Source organism: Cornus florida, unplaced genomic scaffold (genome assembly GCF_030987335.1).
Source record: "Cornus florida cultivar Cherokee Brave unplaced genomic scaffold, ASM3098733v1 CherokeeBrave_3.0.0_Hap2_Chr02, whole genome shotgun sequence".
Taxonomy (NCBI): domain Eukaryota; kingdom Viridiplantae; phylum Streptophyta; class Magnoliopsida; order Cornales; family Cornaceae; genus Cornus; species Cornus florida.
Genome location: NW_026775572.1, coordinates 49,954,505 through 49,975,254, shown reverse-complemented (window position 1 = coordinate 49,975,254; position 20,750 = coordinate 49,954,505). Strand labels below are relative to the sequence as shown.

At 42.8% G+C, this 20,750-nt stretch overlaps 2 protein-coding genes across 7 annotated transcripts in view; one reads left to right on the top strand and one right to left on the bottom strand.

The window, feature by feature from the left end:
* Positions 1-17,553, top strand: part of LOC132294941 (uncharacterized) — a 40,290-nt gene extending 22,737 nt beyond the window's left edge. For 5 of the 6 annotated variants that reach the window (XM_059792989.1, XM_059792984.1, XM_059792986.1 and 2 more), the window contains 3 exons: positions 16,552-16,668; positions 16,888-16,939; positions 17,032-17,553. In XM_059792989.1, the coding sequence (XP_059648972.1) occupies positions 16,552-16,668; positions 16,888-16,939; positions 17,032-17,060 (198 nt within the window). In that variant the 3' untranslated portion in view covers positions 17,061-17,553. The remainder of the gene's footprint in view (positions 1-16,551; positions 16,669-16,887; positions 16,940-17,031) is intronic. The other variant, XM_059792990.1, reaches the window with a different exon arrangement.
* Positions 17,554-18,307: 754 nt separating this feature from the next.
* LOC132296219 (uncharacterized) lies at positions 18,308-20,416 on the bottom strand. Its single transcript, XM_059794432.1, has one exon. The coding sequence runs from the start codon at positions 20,414-20,416 to the stop codon at positions 18,308-18,310; it is 2,109 nt and encodes a 702-aa protein (XP_059650415.1).
* Positions 20,417-20,750: the final 334 nt, after the last annotated feature.

Below are 20,750 nucleotides of genomic sequence, written 5' to 3'. Positions count from 1 at the left end.
GCCTCCATGGCAATGATAAAAAAGAAGGGGGAGAGAGGGTCACCCTGCCTCAAGCCTCAAGCCTCAAGCCTCAAGAACTAGCAAAGAATCCAGCTGGGGATCCATTCGCTAAAACAGAGAAACGTGCTGTTGAAATGCGGAAAAAAGAACCACGCTCTCCACTTTTGACCAAAACCCATTCTCTTCATCATATACATAAAAAATCCATTTTGAATATCTAGTTTGCACATGATCCCCGGAATTCCACTTCTCGCCCTAGCCTCAATACACTCACTGGCAATCAACACTGAATCGAAAACTTGATGCCCTCCAACAAATGCATTCTGAGAATCCGAGATCACTCATCAAGCACTCTCCTTAGTTGAATGGCTAGCACTTTCGCAATAATCTTATACATAGCCCCAACAAGGCTGGTGGGTCTTAAGTCCTATGCCTCAATTGCTCCATCCTTTTTTGGGACAAGAGTTATAAAGGAACCATTGAGACTCTTCTAAAATGATCCATGCAGAAAAAAAAGAGCCAATTGCCCCCATCACCTTAGCCTTCACCACCGAATTATGTTGAAAGAAAGCTAAAGTACGACCATCCAACCTAGGAGCTTTATTCCCATCGCAGCTCCTCAAAGTCGCCAACACCTCCTCCTCCCCAAATGGCATCTCAAGCCACTCTCTTATCACCATCCGAGATAACTGCATACTCAAGCCCATTAAGCAAAGGCCTCCAAGAGGCAGTCTCCTCAAAAAAGTGCTTGAAAAAAGACATGAATCCATTCCGGATATCATTTCTGTAGTAACCGTAACCCCATTAAATCGAATCCTCCTAATGTTGTTACCTTTTCTATGAGCATTAGCCAATCGGTGAAAAAAATTCGTGTTCCGATCACCTTCCTTGAGTCAGAGGGCTCTAGACTTCTGTCTCCAAGAGATCTCCTCCATCTCCACAATATCTCCAAACTCAACCGTACACTCCTCCCTTTATGCTAACATCCCTGCTACTAAGACCCTCCTCATCCTCCTTCCTAATCAAATATGAGATTTCCTGGAGGATTTTGTTCTTTCGCCATTCAAGGTTACCAAACACTTTGTTCCAAGTCTTGATATCACTCTTCAACAACCTTAATTTGGATGCCAACTGGAAAGTTGGACTACCCCTAACCTCGAAACCCGTCCACCAAAGATGAATCCCATCTTTGAAGTCATCAGTTTGGAGGCACATATTTTCAAACCGGAAGGGTGATCTCCCTCTCCTCATCCCTCCATAATCAAGAAGAATAGGAATATGGTCCGAAATAGCACGGGCCAAACACCTCAGAAACATCAGGGAACTTCTCCAAATCCCCCGAAACCAAGAATCTATACAGACATGACAACGTTGGTGATTCCTGTCCACTAGACCACGTGAAATGGCCTCCTTCTATCGGAAGATCAATGAGATGGTGGGTGTCAATGAAATGAGAATATTCAGTCGTGGCTGGTGACCAAAGACCTCATGTGGATCTCTCACTAGGCATACAGACGACATTAAAATCTCCTCCAATGCACCATGGAACTGTCCACCTTCATCTAGCAAACCCCAACTCCTCCCACAAACCTCTTCTTTAGACATCCCCTCTTGGCCCATACACGTCAGAAAAGACCCACTGTGAACCATATTCCTCCAGCGAGAATAACATAGAAATAGAGTACCTCCCTTTTCACAAGCCAGCTTTCGAGACCCACCTTTTATCCCAAAGCACCACAATACCTCCAGCAGTCCACTCAGCATCAATCACCTCTCAATCCACATACCTACCCCTCTTCCCCCCAAAAGACTTTTAATAACACGATTAGAAGCCGAAGCCAAATTAGACTCCTGCAAACAGACCACATGTATCCCCCATTTTCGTAAAAGAACCTTCACCACCCTTCTTTTGTTCGGGTCATTCAACCCCTGAACATTCCAAGACACAATTTCTTTCCCTCCCCCCCTCCTTCCCCCACTCCTCCTCTCACCCTTCTCCCCACTCCTCCCTTCATAGTTGACATAGGAAATCAAACTTTTAAGCTCTCTCCCCCCCTTCCACCCAGGACTCTTCGTAGTCTTCACCATCGCCTACTCATCCTCAACCACTTGAAACATTTCATGAGTTTGCTCCTCCTCCCCAACACATGATAATCCCAGCAATTTACTTGTCCCTCCTATGCACTCCATAAACCACTCCTCACTTCTGCCATCCAAGTTAGCAACCCTTTGCACGTCTCTAATTACTGCCAATGGAGTATCAATTCCAATCGTGTCCCCATTCTCCCATACTGGTGGTGGGATGTCCAGTGCAGGGGAACATTCCGCCACATTCAAAACATCAACATCAGAGGACAAAGCCCCACCATCCGGCTCCCAACCATCAGATGTGCTCATAACTCTGCCCTATTTTCAATTGCGAATTTATTAAATGTCTGATTTAATATCCACACATCCAATATATAATATTTTCAATTAAATTCATGGACGGTCTATCGTTGGTTAGACATAGATTCAATTAAATATTTCATCTTGGTCACAAATCATAAATAAATAATTGAAGGAAAACACATAAACTACAACTATTTATCCATGGTTAGGCATAAATAATTATAATTTATATATTCTTCTCAAACAGTCTTATGAAGGTTACAAGTTCATGGTCAGACACAAGTAACCTATATGCTAGAGTTCAAATACATTCAATTTCAGTCTTGGTTAAGCACATAACATAAAGTGTATTGAAACATGCATTGAAAGATGAAGAACAAGATTTTTTTAATCAATTATGAACATCCAACAAACTTAACAATTGAAAATTATAGAGTTACAAGATTAGGGTTTCCTCTCCGCCTTGGCTAATAAGAGATTTAGAAGGCTGAGAAATTTAGAACCCCATGAAAAATAAAATGATTACAACCAAACCCGGAATCATAAGTAGAGAAGGTATTTTACGGTTTTTCTGTCAGTTGCACGAGCGTCCTCCTTCTGCTCGTTAGCCACAGATCGATCATCTATATTTTTCTGAATATTTTTCTCTCCCTCATCTCTTGGCTGCTCTGCTTTCTCTTATATAGAGGTCCTTTAGGGTTTTCCTCCAGAAGAAACAAATAGGAAATTGTAGAAACGAAAATCCGTCAAAATCTTGTTTCCATAATTGCAATAACTTGGAGCCCATTTTTGACTGATTTGGAATGCAATTCACAAAATCTTTGTGAAATACAAATATCTTTGGCTTCAAGTTATCTTTCCACAGCCGCTGATTTCACGTCATTCTGATGTCCGAGTCGAAGTTATGGTCAAATTACCATAACTGGTATAATTTTTGCACAGAAAATTGGGTCCACTTTGACACCCAATTTAACCCCTTAAACATCAGATTTAGGGCTTCTTTGTGAAATACAGATATCTCTCTCTATGGATAAGCTTTTTGAAACATCTGGGCTTGCTTTAATCCAATACCTGAGCGGAGAGTTATGGCCCAAATAGTAAAGCATGCGCATAAGAGTATTTGGCCTCTTTATTTGTTGGATTTGGGCTTTTTTCAGAAAAAATACCTATAACCTAGAAAAACACAAGAATTAAATAAAATAACACAAAATAAACTACTAACAAATATAATTTTGGAGGTTAATTATGTATAAATTATGCACTTATTAGTAGTCAAACGCAAAGAGAAAAAATAGCAGAAGATTAATAATAAACCTAGCAAAATTGGACAACAAAATGATATTGCAAATCCCTGAAAATAAAAGCATTGATAATAATCTTAAATATATCTTCATCTTCGTTATGATCAGTTCCCCCGGCTGAGAGAACTTGCCTCTAGAATGTTATGGTTTTCAGGTATTTTTCATTTTAAAATTTATTTTAAAATAATTAATTTTTCTATTTTCCTTTTTCAAATACGTTTGAGTCGGCTTGTTTTGTTAGCTGGTTCATTTGACGCTCGATTCTTTGGTCAAATCTACGTTCTCCAGTTGAGGCTGAATCAGGGTGCATGAGTTGATTTTGGGTCTGAGCTGACTTCTCACTACATGCCACTTGATTTGAATTCTGATTGTGAATATCTAAAAATTGTTGCCATCATATATTCAGATTTATGTAATTGAGTGTAATTCAACTATTACATAACATATAGTTTATTTAACTATGCAAGACTTGTCTGTCTAATGCATCTGACTTTTTAACAATTTTCAACTCAGATCCTTTAATCCTGAGATTTAAGATTCAAGGAGGTCTAACTTTTAGACATACATCTGCAATCAATACACATCCTTCGGTCCATAGCAAATACAACAATTAATAAAGTACGAATAGACAAATTGGGAAAAAAACCCTGAACTATCCCGCATTTGCAAATGAGGCCTAGCTGTCATCAGAGATATGATTACGTAATTAACCTTAAGAAATGGAAATGGAAAAACTGTTAAAAGATCATTTAAAAAATCGCAATTTTTTATTTATTTTTAAATCACAAAGATGTACCATTAAAATATCCCATCCTAAATCCCGTATTGGGGCCTAAAATATATCCCCAGGGAAGTTTGTGTAAGGTCAATGGGACTTAAGTTGGTAAATTTCAGATTAAAAAAAATTAGTTAAGGTAGTTATTTGAGTTACCTTTGTCAAGGGTAAAACTATAAATTCAAAGTTTCAACAAGGGCAAAAATGTAATTGCAACTATAAAATCAGTGCACTCACCAAATTAGGGTTCATATGCTTGCTTCCGCATCGCTAAACATGCTAGGGTTTGAAATTTGTGGATTTTAAAAATTATTTCAATTTTTTAATTCCTATAAGAACTCAGACAAGCGAGTTCTATTTGATTGAACGATTGCTTGAAGCTCATGAAACTTGGTTTGATTGATTGTATATATGGCTCTTGATCAAAGCATGCGGGAAGGTAGTTTCCTAATTCTTTATTGTTGCAAAGTTCTATATAAAGAGCATAACATTTTTAGAAAAAAATTACTGTAATACCCCCGTATTACAATTACCAAGTATACTTTAAGCATCCTATAGCAAGGCAAGGCATACTTTTTAGTGTATTCTGGCAGTCTGGCAATTTGGCAATTTAATTGCTAGATTTGTTTGTTTTACTCATCATCCGTTCATGAGGATGCAGCAAGTGGCATGGGCCGGATATAGTTCGCTAGAACGGGATCGGGTCGAACAATTGAAGTATGGCCCATGCCAAAGCACCCCGGAATGGGCCGAACCTGGAGGATCCACCGAGGAAGATCAAGCCTATTGGAAGATCAGGCCCAGAAGGAAGAAAACTTTTGAATATAGGCCCAATGTAATCAGTTAACAATAATAATTGTAATGGTCTATAAATAGACCATTATAGGTGGATAAGAAGGGGGGAAATTTTGGAAGAATTCTAGAGAGAGAGAAAGAAGAAACGAATTCTTGCATCTTCAATTAGCGCCGTCTGTGGGAACGGAGAAGAAGATCAATTCGAGCCCGATCAGTACCATATTAGTTCAATCAAGTTTGTGAGTACACAGTGTGATTTCTGGAAGTTGAATCCAGATCAGTGAGATTGTAGTTTGTTCAGAGAGAATTCTTGCTTATTGTGGATTCTGAGGCATTTGCTTCGGAATGACGCAATTGTGATTTGCTCAATTGCAGTCAGATCCGGTGAGTTCAAAGCTAGAAAAGTTCAGATCTAGCAAACAGTGATCACGATTCGGTGAAGTTAAGCCCAGATCTAACGGAGTTTGCAACGATGACGCTTAGATCTGTTTCGGAGTTCGTAATTCATGCCTTTGCTTCGATCCGGAATCATGATAGGGGGTGACAACTCCAATATGGTTGAGAACGTCCAGCAAGTGAAACTTGATGAGTTGATGAACATGATCGAAGCTCTCCGGAGAGAAAATGCGGATCTAAGGACTGAAATGCAGCGTCAAGAAGCTCCAGTAATTCCACGACCACTCCCGGTAGGAGAAGAAGGTGCACGTACCGATGCAGCACATCACGGTGAGGAGGTCGGAAACAATCTAGTAGATCCTCACCGCGAGGAAATCCGGCGAGACGGTTTGCCGCCAAATCTTCGTCGTATTGATGATCGTGAAGGATCAACTCACATGGATCCACGGCGTGAGCAGATCAGGCGAAACGAAGCTATGACTTTTGATCCACATCAAGAAACGCTCAGCCGAGGTGAAGCAACAGAGTTGAATCGTCACAAAGCTATGCTTCCATGGCGCAAAGACTTTGTTGAGGACAGGTCATTCGATCCGACCTATCGGCTTTCCATGACGACGTTCGACTATCTCAGCTCAGAGAGGAGATTAGTAGACCAGAGAGCAACCGCGGGGTTCCAGAGGGAAAATGAAGCACTCCGTTCAGCAGCTCGAACAGTTGATTCACCGTTCACCGATGAGATTCTGAATGCTCCGAGTCTGAGGAAATTTTCCATGCCCGTTTTCATTCTGTTCGACGGAACGACCGATCCGATCGATCACGTGTATCACATCCAGTTGAAAATGGCTCTAAACACTGAGAATGACTCTTTGATGTGCAAGTACTTTCCTACGAGTTTGGCCGGACCAGCTCTGAATTGGTTCAAGAACCTGCCGAGGGGTTCAGTGGATAGTTTCCGAAGCTTGTGTGATCGGTTCATAAGCCAATACTATGGAAGCAAGCGTCCAGCGAAAGATATTTCGAGCCTATTCACAATGAAGCAACATACTGTTGAGCTTCTCCAGGCTTTCCTAACCAGGTTTAACCTTACCAAGAGCATGGTTATTGAATGTCACCCTTCAACGGCAGTTCAAGCATTCATACTAGCCATGAACCGTGGCACCCCATTCCACACAAGCTTGGTGGTGAACACGCCGAAGACTATGGATGAACTTAACGAAAGAGCCGATGGATTTGTGCGCTTGGAAGAAGAAGAGGCGGCAAACGCTCGGAAGACATCCGTCATATCCACGGAAGAAAAGACCAAAGCAAAGATCAGGCAAAAACAGGTTCAGCCGCAACGCTCCTCGTGGAAATCTGAGAAGAGGCCCAGAGAGGAAGAGCTGGTTACTCCATTGAAAGTTACCCTAGCAAGACTGTACCAAAAAAATGAAGATAAGTTCCGACCTCCTTTACCAATCAGACAACCTCTCGAACAGAGGGATCAGTCTAAGCACTGTGCATTTCATTCTGATTTTGGCCACCAGACTAACGAATGTAGGAACCTAAGGAGACAGGTAGAGATGCTGATAGCCAAAGGGGAGTTCGAAAGTTATATTCAAGGACCAGTGGTGGAACAGAACCGACCAATGGAGCACGTGAAGAAGAATCAGAAGTCGAATTCTCACAACACGCAACCAGTTCGAGTAATCAATGCAATTCACGGTCGGCCAGAACCTGCCGAGGAGTCAGATGAACTGCTTCGAACACGCCTTCGCCAGGCACGGATGAAGAGAAGGATAGGCAGTGTAAACACTGTGCACCAACAGAGCGCATCAACGCAGATAAAGTTTGACGTAACAGACTTGTTGCGTGTTCAGATCCCTCATGAGGACCCGCTGGTCGTAAGTTTGACAGTGGCCAAATGCTTGGTGCGCAAAGTTCTAATTGACCCTGGAAGTAGTGCGAACATCATGCCAAGAGATACATTCGATCGGCTCGAGATCAAACAGGATCGGCTGAAATCCACCGGGAATCCACTACTGGGTTTGATGGAAAGCGAGTGGAGCCCGTCGGTACGGTGGAGGTAGCGGTACATGCTGCCGAGAGGGTTTTGATGGAAACCTTTGTGGTTGTTGAAATTCATCCCTCTTACAATCTTCTGATGGGCAGAGGGTGGATCCACAGAGTTCAAGGTGTTCCTTCCACTCTGCATCAGGTAATGAGATGCCTGGGGCCAAACGGAACCAAAGTGATTGACATTCATGGAGACCAGGTTGCAGCTAAAGAATGTTATTCTGTAACACTGAAACATGTCGGAAAGGGGAAAGCTCCCATTTGTTCAGCAAGTCCGAGATAGCAATTACAGGAGCCTCCCTCCAAGCAGAGTGGGGAGGAGGAGCCAGTAGGCTTGACTGAAGAACCCCTGTTTGATGAGCAGATCGATCAGTTCCGACCGGAACGGACAACCAGAGTGGGGGAACGACTCGTTGAGGAGGAAAAGCAAGAATTAGTTGATTTTTTGTCTCAAAACGCAGATGTGTTTGCATGGAGTCACCTAGATATGCCAGGGATCGATCTTTTTGTATCTTGTCACTCCTTGAACGTTAACCCCAATGCAAAACCTGTAAAGCAGAAGCAGCGACGGTTTGCCCCCGAGCGCAACCGAATTATTGCCGAGGAGGTTGACAAGCTGCTTGATGCGGGGTTTGTAAGAGAAGTGTACTAACCTGACTGGCTATCGAATGTGGTCGTTGTGCAGAAGAAAAATGGGAAATGGCGCGTATGCATTGATTTTACCAATTTAAACAAAGCCTGTCCGAAGGATAACTTCCCGCTGCCAAAGATTAATCAGATGGTGGATGCAACTACTGGATATGAACGCTTGACCTTTTTAGATGCTTATTCAGATTATAATCAGATCCCCATGGACCCCGCTGATGAAGAAAAAACTTCTTTCGTTACCGAATGCGGGACGTATTGCTACAAAGTTATGCCATTCGGACTGAAGAACGCCGGAGCAACTTACCAAAGACTTATTAGCAAAATTTTTAAAGAACAAATAGGGAAGACAGTGGAAGCTTACATTGATGACATGGTGGTAAAAAGTAAGATGAAAGCTGATCATGTGAAGCATCTGCGAGACGTGTTTGATGTGTTGAGGCGATATGGAATGAAGCTCAATCCGACCAAGTGCTCATTCGGTGTAAGTTCAGGCCAATTCCTAGGGCACGTGGTTAATCTCAGAGGCATCGAGGCAAGCCTTGCCCAAGCAGATGCTCTGACTAAGAATGCCGAGCCGACGACAGTCAAAGAAGTGCAAACACTTACGGGACGGATTGCTGCACTGAGCCGGTTCATTTCCAAATTGTCAGATCGATGCAAACCATTTTTTGACACAATACGAAGCCACGGCAAGCAGGTTTGGGGGGATGAACAGCACCTAGCGTTAACTGCTCTGAAAAGGTATATGCAGAACCTTCCGGTACTGTCAGCTCCAGAATCGGGCGAAAAGCTGTTTTTATATCTTGGAGTATCCAGCATCGCGACAAGTGGCGTTCTGATCCGCTACGCAGAAGGGAAGCAATATCCAGTGTTCTATGTTAGCAAGACAATGACTGAGGCCGAAAGACGTTATTCAAAGGCAAAGCGGGTGATACTCTCGCTAGTGCATGCGAAAAGAAAGCTCAGACATTATTTTGAATCCCATCCTATCATCGTTTGAACCACTTTCCCTATCAGAATAATCCTGCACAAACCAGATCTCTCAGGAAGAATGAAGAAGTGGGCCATAGAGTTAAGCTCATTTGATATCACATACAAACCTAGAACAGCAGTCAAAGGGCAAGCGGTGGCAGATTTTTTACTAGAATGTGATTCAGAGGACGTGAAGGAGGATCTTCGTGGTTGCTTATGGAAACTCTTCGTTGATGGATCCTCAAATCAGATGGGTGCAGGCATTGGGATCAAACTGCAGACGCCAGAAGGTACAGCCTTAAGCCAAGCGCTTCGCTTTAATTCGGAGCCACGAATAATGAGGCAGAGTATGAAGCGTTGCTGGTAGGAATTAAGCTTGCCAAGGAGCTTAAGGTCAGGAATTTGAATGTTTTTAGTGACTCACAGTTAATTGTTCGGCAGGTGAGGGGTGAGCATGAAACCAAGGATGAAACGATGGAAGCATATCGTTCTACTGTTATGCGGGAGGCCAAAAACTTTAAAAAAAATTGAATTCATTCAAATTCCAAGGGAGTATAACGAAGATGCCGACCGGCTAGCATGTAGTGCCTCGGGTTCTGGAGAAACATTGGCAAGGGTGATTCCAGTGGGAATATTAAACCAGCCATCCATTTTCGAAGAACCTTTAGGCTCGGATCCTTGGCAAGTGAATGTTATTCCATATGAGCCAAGCTGGATTGATCCGATCATAACTTACATCTGAGATGGTACTGTGCCTGAGCAAAGAGATGAGGCTAGGAAAATCAAAGCGAATGTTGCGAAGTACGCCGTAGTGCATAACCAGTTGTACAGAAGATCTTTTTCCGGACCTTACTTAAAGTGTGTTACCCCCACAGAGGCTCGGCAAATACTACAAGCTATTCATGAAGGTGTATGTGGAAACTACTCAGGGGGGAGATCTTTAGCGCACAAAGCAATGGCGCAAGGATATTTCTGGCCGAACATGTCGCGAGACTCGGAAGAATTGTCCAGAAGGTGCGATAAGTGCCAAAGGTTCGGACCACTAATTCACCAACCACCTGAAGACTTGCACGTAATGGCCACACCATGGCCTTTCGCACAGTGGGGGATGAATGTAGTTGGTCCTCTACCAACTGCCAGAGCTCAGAACAAGTATGTGCTGCTGGCTACAGATTACTTTACTAAGTGGGTGGAAGCAGAGCCATATCCGAGCGTTACTCAAACTCATGTGAGACGATTCATTTGGAGTAATATTATTTGCCGGTTTGGTGTTCCGAGGTCAATCGTCATGGATAATGGGACCAACCTTGACAGTAAGCAAGTAAGAGAGCTGTTGGAGGAATATGGAATTAATCAAAAGCTGGCGACAGTAAGTCACCCACAGGCCAATGGACAGGCGGAAATTACAAATAGAACAATCTTTATTTGTATCAAGAAGAAGCTAGAAGAAAAGAAAGGAAGGTGGTTAGATGAACTGCCGAACGTCCTATGGGCCTACAGAACAACCCCAAGACGACCGACCGGAGAAAGCCCATTCACCATGGCGTATGGTACCGAGGCAGTTATACCAGTCGAGCACTTAGTTGTGACTGTTCGAATCTTAGCATGGAACCGTGAGCATAATGACAGTATGTTAAGGTTTAGCCTCGATTTGCTGGAAGAAAAAAGAGATGCAGCAGCGGTAAGGCTCGCATCCTACCAGCAGACGCTTGCGAACAGCCATAACAAGAAAGTAAAGCACAGAGACTTTAGACCAGGTGATCTGGTTCTGAAAAAGAAGGTGGGGATAGTCAAAAAGATGATGCCACTATGGGAAGGCCCATACAGAATTGCAGAAGCCATAGGAAAGGGGGCATATACCTTAGAAACCATGGCCGGAAGGCTGGTTAACAAGCCTTGGAATGCTACTTCTCTGAAGAGGTATTATAAATAAAAAGTTGAGATTCAATACTGAATTTTGTTCATTTTCAATTGAACACAGTCGAATGTACAAGTTTCTGAGATTTATAAAGATTATACTCCTCTTTAAAAGGTTGAGCAAAGTAAGTGGCAGCTGGCAATATGAGCCGAACGCCAAACACTTGCTAAGAAAAAAAAAAAAAAGGAGAGGGCCAAGTGGCAAGTGGCATTCTAGCCGAGCGCTAGGCGCCTGAGCAAAGTAAGTGGCAGCTGGCACTATGAGCCGAACGCCAAACACTTGCAAAAAAAAAAATAAAAATAAAAAAAATAAGTGGGCCAAGTGGTATTCTAGCCGAGCGCCAGGCGCCTGAGCAAAGTAAGTGGCAGCTGGCACTATGAGCCGAACGCCAAACACTTGTTAAGAAAAAAAAAGAGGGTCAAGTGGCAAGTGGCATTCTAGCCGAGCGCCAGGCGCCTGAGCAAAGTAAGTGGCAGCTGGCACTATGAGCCGAACGTTAAACACTTGCTAAGAAAGAAGAGAGGGCCAAGTGGCAAGTGGCATTCTAACCGAGTGTCAGACGCCTGAGCAAAGTAAGTGGCAGCTGGCACTATGAGCCGAACGCCAAACACTTGCTAAAAAAAATATAAAAAAAAATAAAAAAAAAAGAGTTTACATAAAGAGCTTGATCAGAAGTCGGCCATCTCATTAATAAAGTTCAAAGAGTTACAAAAAAGATGAGGTGTAAAGATGGCGAATATACAAAAGTCAGTACATTAAAAAAAAAAAAAAAAAAAAAAAAAAAAAAAAAAAAAGAGTTCTAACTAAGAGGCGTTTGCCTCGTCAGCCTCTTGATGGTGCTGGGCTGTCTCCTCATTATTGTTGGTATCACCATCCTCACGAGGTGGAGAGTCGAGGTGAATGACAGAATCGTTCTGTTGAGTCCTACCCTCAATAGCGTTGGAAGAATCATTCTGCCGAGGGTTATCTTCAGCAGTAATAACAGATGGAGTCAAGGTGGACAGAGGAAGAATGTCCAAAGTCAGAGTAGCAGAAGGAGTAGGAGTGATCCGAGAAGAGGCAATCTCTTGGCATTCATCAAATATGCCCTCAGCAGCGGTGGAGTCTAGATCGGTATAAACACCAAGAGGGTCAATATCCAGTTCCTTGTCAACATTATCAGGGGTAGAACCGGTCTGACCCTCATCCGAAACACGATCGGCATAACCCTCTCGGAACCCCTGAGCATATCTGAGGGCTCCAACTCTAGAAAACCGAGCATGTAGAGCTAGCATGCCACCGTTTACCCTACTGATGGTATCGAGTAAAGCGTTGCGCTCGTCCAAAGCCCTTTTCTCAAAGGCCATCCGAGCGGATTGCTCATCACTCAAAAGGCGTAGCAGTTCTTCCTTTTCAGCCTTAAGGGATTCCCGCTCGGTATGCCAGACACTCTTTTCGAGCTGCAATGCATTCCTCTCATCCTGAAGAGAGTCAGTCTCCTTCCTTAGCGAATCCCTCTCCTTTTCAATCTTACTAAGCTGAACTATCAACCCGGTCTTCTGAGCAGCCAAATCATCGTTCTCCTTGTTCGCTGCATTAAGGCTGTCAGAAAGCGCACGGACCTTAGCATTTACAAGCTCAACTTGTTTTTGCATAGCCATCATCCCGTACAGGGTCTGTAGAGATATACAGGACAACTGGTTAAGCCGAGCAGATGGTTAGAAGAAAATAAGTGTAAAGATTGTGTAAAGACTTATTGACTAAGGGGCAGAAGTTACCTCCATGGCGGATAAGGGAAATCGGCTGAACACTTCCCTCTGAGACAGACCTTTGGCTACCTCAATGTCCTTGGGAGTCCACATGCTCCTGTAGTAAGCCATTGCGGTCTGACCATCCTTGAACATGGTCTCGGTCGGTTTAACAGACGATCCGTCTGTTCGAATGAAGCGAGGGTTCCATGGCGTCATTCCTGAAGTGGAGGCATGCCCAGAAGGGGTAGGGGGCCTAGTCTGAGGAAGTCTTGCTAGGGATATCACATTCGGCCCAGAGGGCCTAACCCTCTGAGACAAAGGAACATCATCGACACTGAGGGCACTATCAGGTTGATGCCTTTTTCCTCTTGCCTTTTCCCGTGCGGAAGCAGTAGTAGAACCAGGAGGATTGCTGACAGAAGGGGTAACGTTCGGACTGGCAGTCGCTGTGTTAGCGACCGGGTCAGCAGCCGTCACGGATAGATCGGTGGAAGGAGTGGTATCAGAAAGGGTAGCAGAGAAAGATGCTGAAGCTGGTGAAGAATTTGATGCAGGGGTGATAACAGGCCTAGGGGCAGTTTTCTTCCTGCCGAAGGAAGGGATCTGGAGTTGGCTCATTGTCTTGTCGAGGACTGAGATTTCGAGGAGATTGTCTGAGGTGAGGAGGTCCGAGTAGGAGGGAACGTTGGTCAGAACGTACTGCTTCAGGTAGTTATCCCTATCCCTGCACACACCGTAGCTCAAATCATCACATGGAATGCCTAAGGAATGGCACAAGAAAGTACAAAAACGAGGAATGCAAATCTCGCAAGGACAGTCACTCTTATGGTTTTTATATTTCTTGTAAAAAGAGACAGAGCACTCTCCAAAAGTGCTCGAGATAGGGAAATCCTCCGCAGCTGGAGAGAACCAGGCTCCCCTAACCCCAATTATATTTTTCCTCCAACCCTTCTCGGATTTGATTTTATCCGTGCAGATGGACCTCTTCTCAATGGGGAAAAAGTGGTAAAACGGTTCATCAGTTCTGATCTTGCTAACCTTGTAACAAAGGAGAAGATCTACGAGGTCCAGATCCAGACCTCTGTCACGAATCAGGAGTAGCATAACAGACAAAATCCTAAGGAATTTTGGGTTTACTTGCAAAGGGGAAAGATTTAGCTTGTTGAAAACATAGCAAAAGAAGGGATGCAAAGGAAACCTAAGGAGATTAAGATGGAGGAGTGAAAACAGGACCTTGCCGGGAAGAAGGCCAGCACCGGTTCTAATATTCACCTCTCGGGGGCAATTTCTAATTTCTACATCGTCAGGGAGGTGAAGTTTCATGCGAAGAACGTCTAAATCTACTGTCATGGTGACAATGAATGAAGATTTCGAGGAGGAGAAAGAAGTCTTTCAAAAGAAAAATGCAAATGAAACTAATCTCAGAGAGTGAGAACGGCAAAAAGTACTGCAAGGCCACTGGAAGGAGGATCTTTTGCAAGAGATCGCCGGAGAGGATTCGAACAACAAAAAGTGAGATGGAGACGGTAAAGAGGATCGATGGAACATCTATAAAGCTTATAAAGACAAGGTGAGCCCAAGAGCCGAGGAGTCAGGAAAGCGATGAGTTTTTTGAATCTCGAAACGCCGACCCCTAAATTTAACCGTCCATTCTCCCACGCGATCTTCTCGAGCCGTTAGGTTATCATTAGCAGCCTCTAATAATTACCCCCTAATCAATAAGGGGTAATTATGGGGGCAGTTGAGGATGCAGCAAGTGGCATGGGCCGGATATAGTTCGCTGGAACGGGATCGGGTCGGACAATTGAAGTATGGCCCATGCCAAAGCACCCCGGAATGGGCCGAACCTGGAGGATCCACCGAGGAAGATCAAGCCCATTGGAAGATCAGGCCCAGAAGGAAGAAAACTTTTGAATATAGGCCCAATATAATCAGTTAACAATAATAATTGTAATGGTCTATAAATAGACCATTGCAGGTGGATAAGAAGGGGGGAATTTTTTGGAAGAATTCTACAGAGAGAGAAAGAAGAAACGAACGAATTCTTGCATCTTCAGTTCATATAGATGGTGAGTGACTTTAACTGTTGAATATGGAAATTCATCAAGGACTTTAACATTGTAGCAAAATCCACACAAGTTACACAACCACCAAGGACTGAACTTCAAAGCACCAATTGAAGAGTGGATTGGGTGAGGAGAGGGTTCGTTAACTGTCAGCAGCAGTCTGAGCAGAACGTCTAGGTCATAGTTAAGTAGGTGATTCTAAGATAAGAATACGAGACCAATGTGATTATTTAAATTTCAATTATTTATTCACCCCCCTCCCTCCCTCCTTCTCCTGTAGGTCTAGTTTGACCTTTACGTACTTTGACTATCAGAGCCTAGAATTACGGTCCTATCTCTCAATTTGGTCCACACAAAATGATTTTTTTTTTTTTTGGTTAAGTCACAGAAAAGGATATTATTAATTGTAATATAACTAAATTTCATGAGTTTCAACACTCCCCCCGCCCCGCGTTTTAATGGAACGAAGATGGTAGGGGTATTTTAAAGGGTACAAAAGTATAGGGGGTTATTTGCCTATTCGTTAGTTCAGGAGTTATTTGCAGATCTCAGAAAAGATCAAAGGGCTTTTTTGCATTTTTCTTTGGAAGAAATAAAGCATTTGTTATAAAGAAGACAGGTTAATTTAACTTAAGGTGAGATGAAAAGAGGAGGGGGAAATAACTTCTAAAATGGTTTGGTCCTATTTGATGAAGAGAAATGATGCAATAGTAAACAAGTGTTGTTTGCTACATATGGAAGAACAAGAGGAAGGCAAAAAGATAATTGGTTGATGCACTGAGAATGATAATCATACTCTCTTATACTTGAGGCTGATTCTTGAACCAAGCCCACAATATATCATTTACTTCTCTTTGATGAAACACTTGTTTTCCAATAATGCTAATCTCCGCCTCCGGCCCAATACTTGTCTGATGGTCAATGTGCTCTGATGATCAATATTTATCACTACGGTACAGACAATGCTAGGATCTATCAGTTTCTTATTTCTCGTCTTCGGGCAAGGAACTTCTTTCCTTGACCCTTCCACTGACCCTGTTTCAGCTACCAATGGCAGTTCCAAATGTGGGCGAATGCAGTATATCCTGACCCAAAACCAACCCAGCTTAATATTTCTGATTTAAGTTTTTGTACCTATTACAAAAGATCCCAATGAATACCTCTTCTAGGCATCTAGGCCCAAGTTTGCATCTTCCCGATGATATTTGTGTTGCCATGCTTTGGTCACTGTTTCTGACCAGCTTAGATATTGAAGAAAAAGCTGGTAGCCTAGTAGAACCAACTTCATTTTCTTGTGTAGACTAGAAGCGGGAACATACCTTTAACCTCACTGCTATACTTGACTTCTAAACCTAGATACCCTATGTATAAGGGCAAGTAATTCATGTTGCTTTCATTGCACTACTAACTGCTGCTTCTTAATACATGGTGGCATGTTGTTACTTGGTTAGTTTGTCTCTGTTTTTTTTTTTTCGGTTTTTTATACTAAGGAAGCTATATGTAACAGATTCAAGGTTTATGGAAGGCAAAGAATGAAAATATGTCGACCTTGAGTGAAGAGGCAAAAAAACTGAAGAAAAAGTTCCTTTCTTTCGAGATCAGTCATGTTCTGAGGGTATTTTCTGTAATTTCCTTCTTGTGTGAACATTTTTTTATCTTATTGTATTTCATCCGGGTTTATCTAAAATACATTGAGAACTGCTTTTCTGATACCGTCCACCATGAACTTTTCTTTGGGTTGTTAGCACTGATGGCAAAGTATCTGTTCTGTCGTCTTTCCAGCTGATGCTTAACCTCCCATGGATTTTTGATACATTCTAACATTTGTTGTGTTTTCTGAAAGCACTTAAACTCTGAGGCTGATGCTCAAGCCAACTTTGCTGTTCAACTCGCTGGTGAGACTTTCTGGCTTTATTTGGTAAATCTGTATTTCAGTTTTCATAATCATTCATCAAAGTAAATTTTTAGGATCTATCTGTTGCTGCAGATGGTCAAGTCCAGGAGGAGGAGGTATAGTAGCTCATATGAATTTACACACAAGAAATTGTTTTGGGTCAATAGTGGAATCATGTACTTGCAGTGAAGTGATCGGTTTTTAGGATTGAACCCTTGAGAGAAGATACTACCGGGCTTAATTCTCATACCTTGAAGATGAGCAATGTGAAGTTTGCATTTAAGTTGTGTTGTCGCTGAGCAGCATTCCGAAACTTGCAGTTTCCATTTATGTCATTGCATTTTCGAAGATGAATTTTGTTTTTTCCCTTTTTCTTTAATTTCATTCTTTTGACTTGAGCTCTTGACTGGCACTAGGGGCCAAATGGTTTTGGTTTTGGCTCTCAATTCTTAGTAACATGAGGAAGCTCAGTATATCCTAACAATTTAATTGTCTATGCAAGGAAACAATTGCTGAAGCTTTTTCTATTTCATTACTGTTTTCTCATATTTGTATTAGATTAAATAACTATTATTTTCACTTTGCAATTAAATGAGAAATACCATCTTTTCTTTTTGGTGCGCTCTCCGAAATGTCTATGCAAGGAAACGAGGGCTGATCTTTCTATGTCTACTGTTGCATGGGCAAAGCAAGCCATTCCCTCAGTGTACTAACTTTAAACTCTGGATCCTTTATTCAGGATCCCAAGTTTCAGTGTTGATGAATATGCTTACCAGGATGATGGGCAGCTCCAGCCATATGCCTTTTTATATTCTTAGCAACCTGGGAAGTTGATTTTTTAGTTGGCCAACATGGTATTTATTTATTTATTTTTGGTATTTTCTGAAGTTATGCGGTCCTTTTCCTTGTTTCAACTGTATTATATGTTCTGTTGAGCTGGTTTTGTGTTCTGGTTGTTTAAACTCGTGGACTGTTGGACTAGGTTTGCTACCAAGGTGAGTAACCTCTTTGAATAATGATACAGCCACTCAACTTCATCTCCCTTTTGTTATCTTCTACCATGAAGGTGGCTTTTAGCTACTTCAAAACTAAGTTCATCGTTAACCCCAAATGTCAATGACATTGGCGCTACTGTAAACCCAATTCCTGAAAATTGTTGATGAACTATACAGGTGCAGTGCCAGGTTAAAGGGAGGCTGAGTTGCAAGTTTTCCTAGTTGTCATGACACATTGGTGTGCTGAGCCAAATTTTATATTGCCAGATCAAGAGTATGCTAAACAAAAGATACAGGGAGTTCATAAAAATGCAGTTTTTGCTTGTTTTATATTCTCAGTAGTGATTGTTTTGTTTGTACAAGAGCGAGTGAGATCAATCAGTGTTCGCAATGGCCATTTTGAAGTAATCCCCCAGACCAAGATGTGCCTCCAGAAACCACACACAAGTGAGAAGCTCTCCCCCCTCGCTCAGCAGCTTAGCATGGTAATCGCCTCTACAGTTACGTGCAACGAAACATAGCATCTCTATCCACACACTGGCCATAGTCTTCCACATCTTGTGTTTCAGTTCCAACAGTTGTTTGGCTAGTACAACTGCATCCCATAACACAGACTTGCTCAGGTCCTTCTTCACCTTCTTGGGTGGTACATCTGTATGCATGAACAAGAGATTGTCACAAGCATCGCTTTTTCTTTCCACGTCAGGTGCAGTACAATAGCCTGACCTACAACACAGCACTTTGTACAGTGACCTGCAACACTTGTGATCTTTTGGGGATTCATGTCCGACCACTTCCTCTTCTTTGAAGAACTGAATGAGCTCTGCGCACGTATCTCTGTATCGTATGAGACCCAATACTGCTGTTGAAGATAGCGTGAATGGGCGTACAATCAGAAGATACAGCAAATACCGCGATATGAGCTTGCTTGCCTCTCGTGAAGTATCTTTATTTTCATCTTGATTTTCTTGAGAGTTGTAACATATATCTGTGGCTACATGCCATAGAAGTAAAGTCTTGTCGAAATCCCCTTCAGTGCTCCACTTTAGTTCAGAACAACTCTCAAATACAGAGGCTGTGCAGGTATTGAGGCTCTTGTATTGATCCGCTAACTCAAAATTGTGTATGTCTTGTTCCTGGGGGACTTTTTCAAGCAAAGACTCCCAAATGCGGTTCTCTAGTTCCCCGGGGACTTTCTTGTTCTCTGTGAACCAGTACTTGTCAAATGATTCCTTAGCATTGAAATTAGCTAGGCGCTTTGCGAACCATGATTCCTGATCATGCAAGCAAAACCTCAACAGGCTGTGCTGCTTCATGGAGTGAGACCAGCGTGGTTTGTTCGGTTGGCGGACCCAATTAAGGATCGAAAAGATGGGCTTTTCTAACCCTTTCAGATTTTGGTGATCTCTGTAGGAGCTTCTCAACAGAACAATGGTCCAATCTGAGATGAGGGACACTGCCAGCGAGCCGATTTCTAATGCAAGAGCACCCACAAGAAGCAGGTAAGTGATCAAAACATCTGTATCCCTGAAGTCTTTTTTGTCAATCACAACAAAAAGAAGCAAAGCTGCAATGACTAGAGCCATGTTAGTTGCCCGAATGATGCAACCAGCTCGAGTATGAGCCACCAGCGCCTTCGTATACAGCGCATCATAGGCGAAATTCAACTCAATCCCAACCATTTCAAAAGCTTCGCTGGCATTCTTCTTCTTGAAATCCAATCGACTTCTCTTCCCATCTTCATAGCTGAGAATAAGCTCGACAAAGAGTCGTTTAAAAGCCTGGTAGTAATTGTAAGCTGTGTACAAATTTGACACTTGTGGCTGGTCATTACCAGCCTCAGCTGGATGAATGGGTAAGTTGTTCACTGATTCTTCTATGTCTTCTGGAATGCCTGCATTGAGTTTGGATGACAAGCGACGATCCACACAATCCGTGTAGTTAGGCCCCGGATCTCCAGCACTCATCATAGACGCCCTGAGGCTGCCGGTGCTAGCACGTTTGAATGCCCAAGCCCTCTCTCCATACTTCAGTGTTCCAGCAATGTACACGCAAATGCTAGAGATGAGTAGGAGGAGCCTAATGCTATTGTTCATCCACGACCTCACTAGGACATAACCCGCAAACAGAATTTGAGAGACGAGGGTGAGAATTTGTCGTAGCCAGAGCTGGTTGTCTTCCAAGGAGAAGGCAGTGATGTTGTCAGGGCCACCCAAGTGAAGCAGAAGGATGGGTGTCCAGAAGGATAGTAGTTGAGGGTGGATTTTGAGGGTGGGGTCAGTTATGGTCCTTGAAGCTATGCTTATGCCGTAAATGGCGACCTTGTCGGTGACCAGGTAGAGTATCCATAGGCAACCAGTCAGCAGCATGTATGGATTGCGTTTTCTGGTGTTGAATGGTAGAAATTGAAGGACCTGTAAAAGGAGGCTAATAAGGAATGAGCCTCTCAGCTGCCACTCGCTCAAGAAGGCCTTGAAGGTCATTGTGGTAAGGATTTCGATGAGGATTAGAGGATGAACACTTGTTGGAGATAGCAAGAGGATGAGGAAATGGGAAGCAGATCATAAGAAGAGAGGAGACTGCTTTTGTGCTATGAACTCATTCAGGATAGGTAAGTAGAAAAAATGGGTTAGTGCAGGACATGTGACTCTCGTCATTGCGGTGTCTGAAAAGGGTTAGATGTATATAATCTTACTTTTATATAAAAAAGAGATTATTTTCGATTTTGAATATGTGACCTCCATGTCACAATAGAACAATTTTATCATTGTGTCAAAATTATCCTTAATTTTATCAATATTCACCTGTCGCCTACTT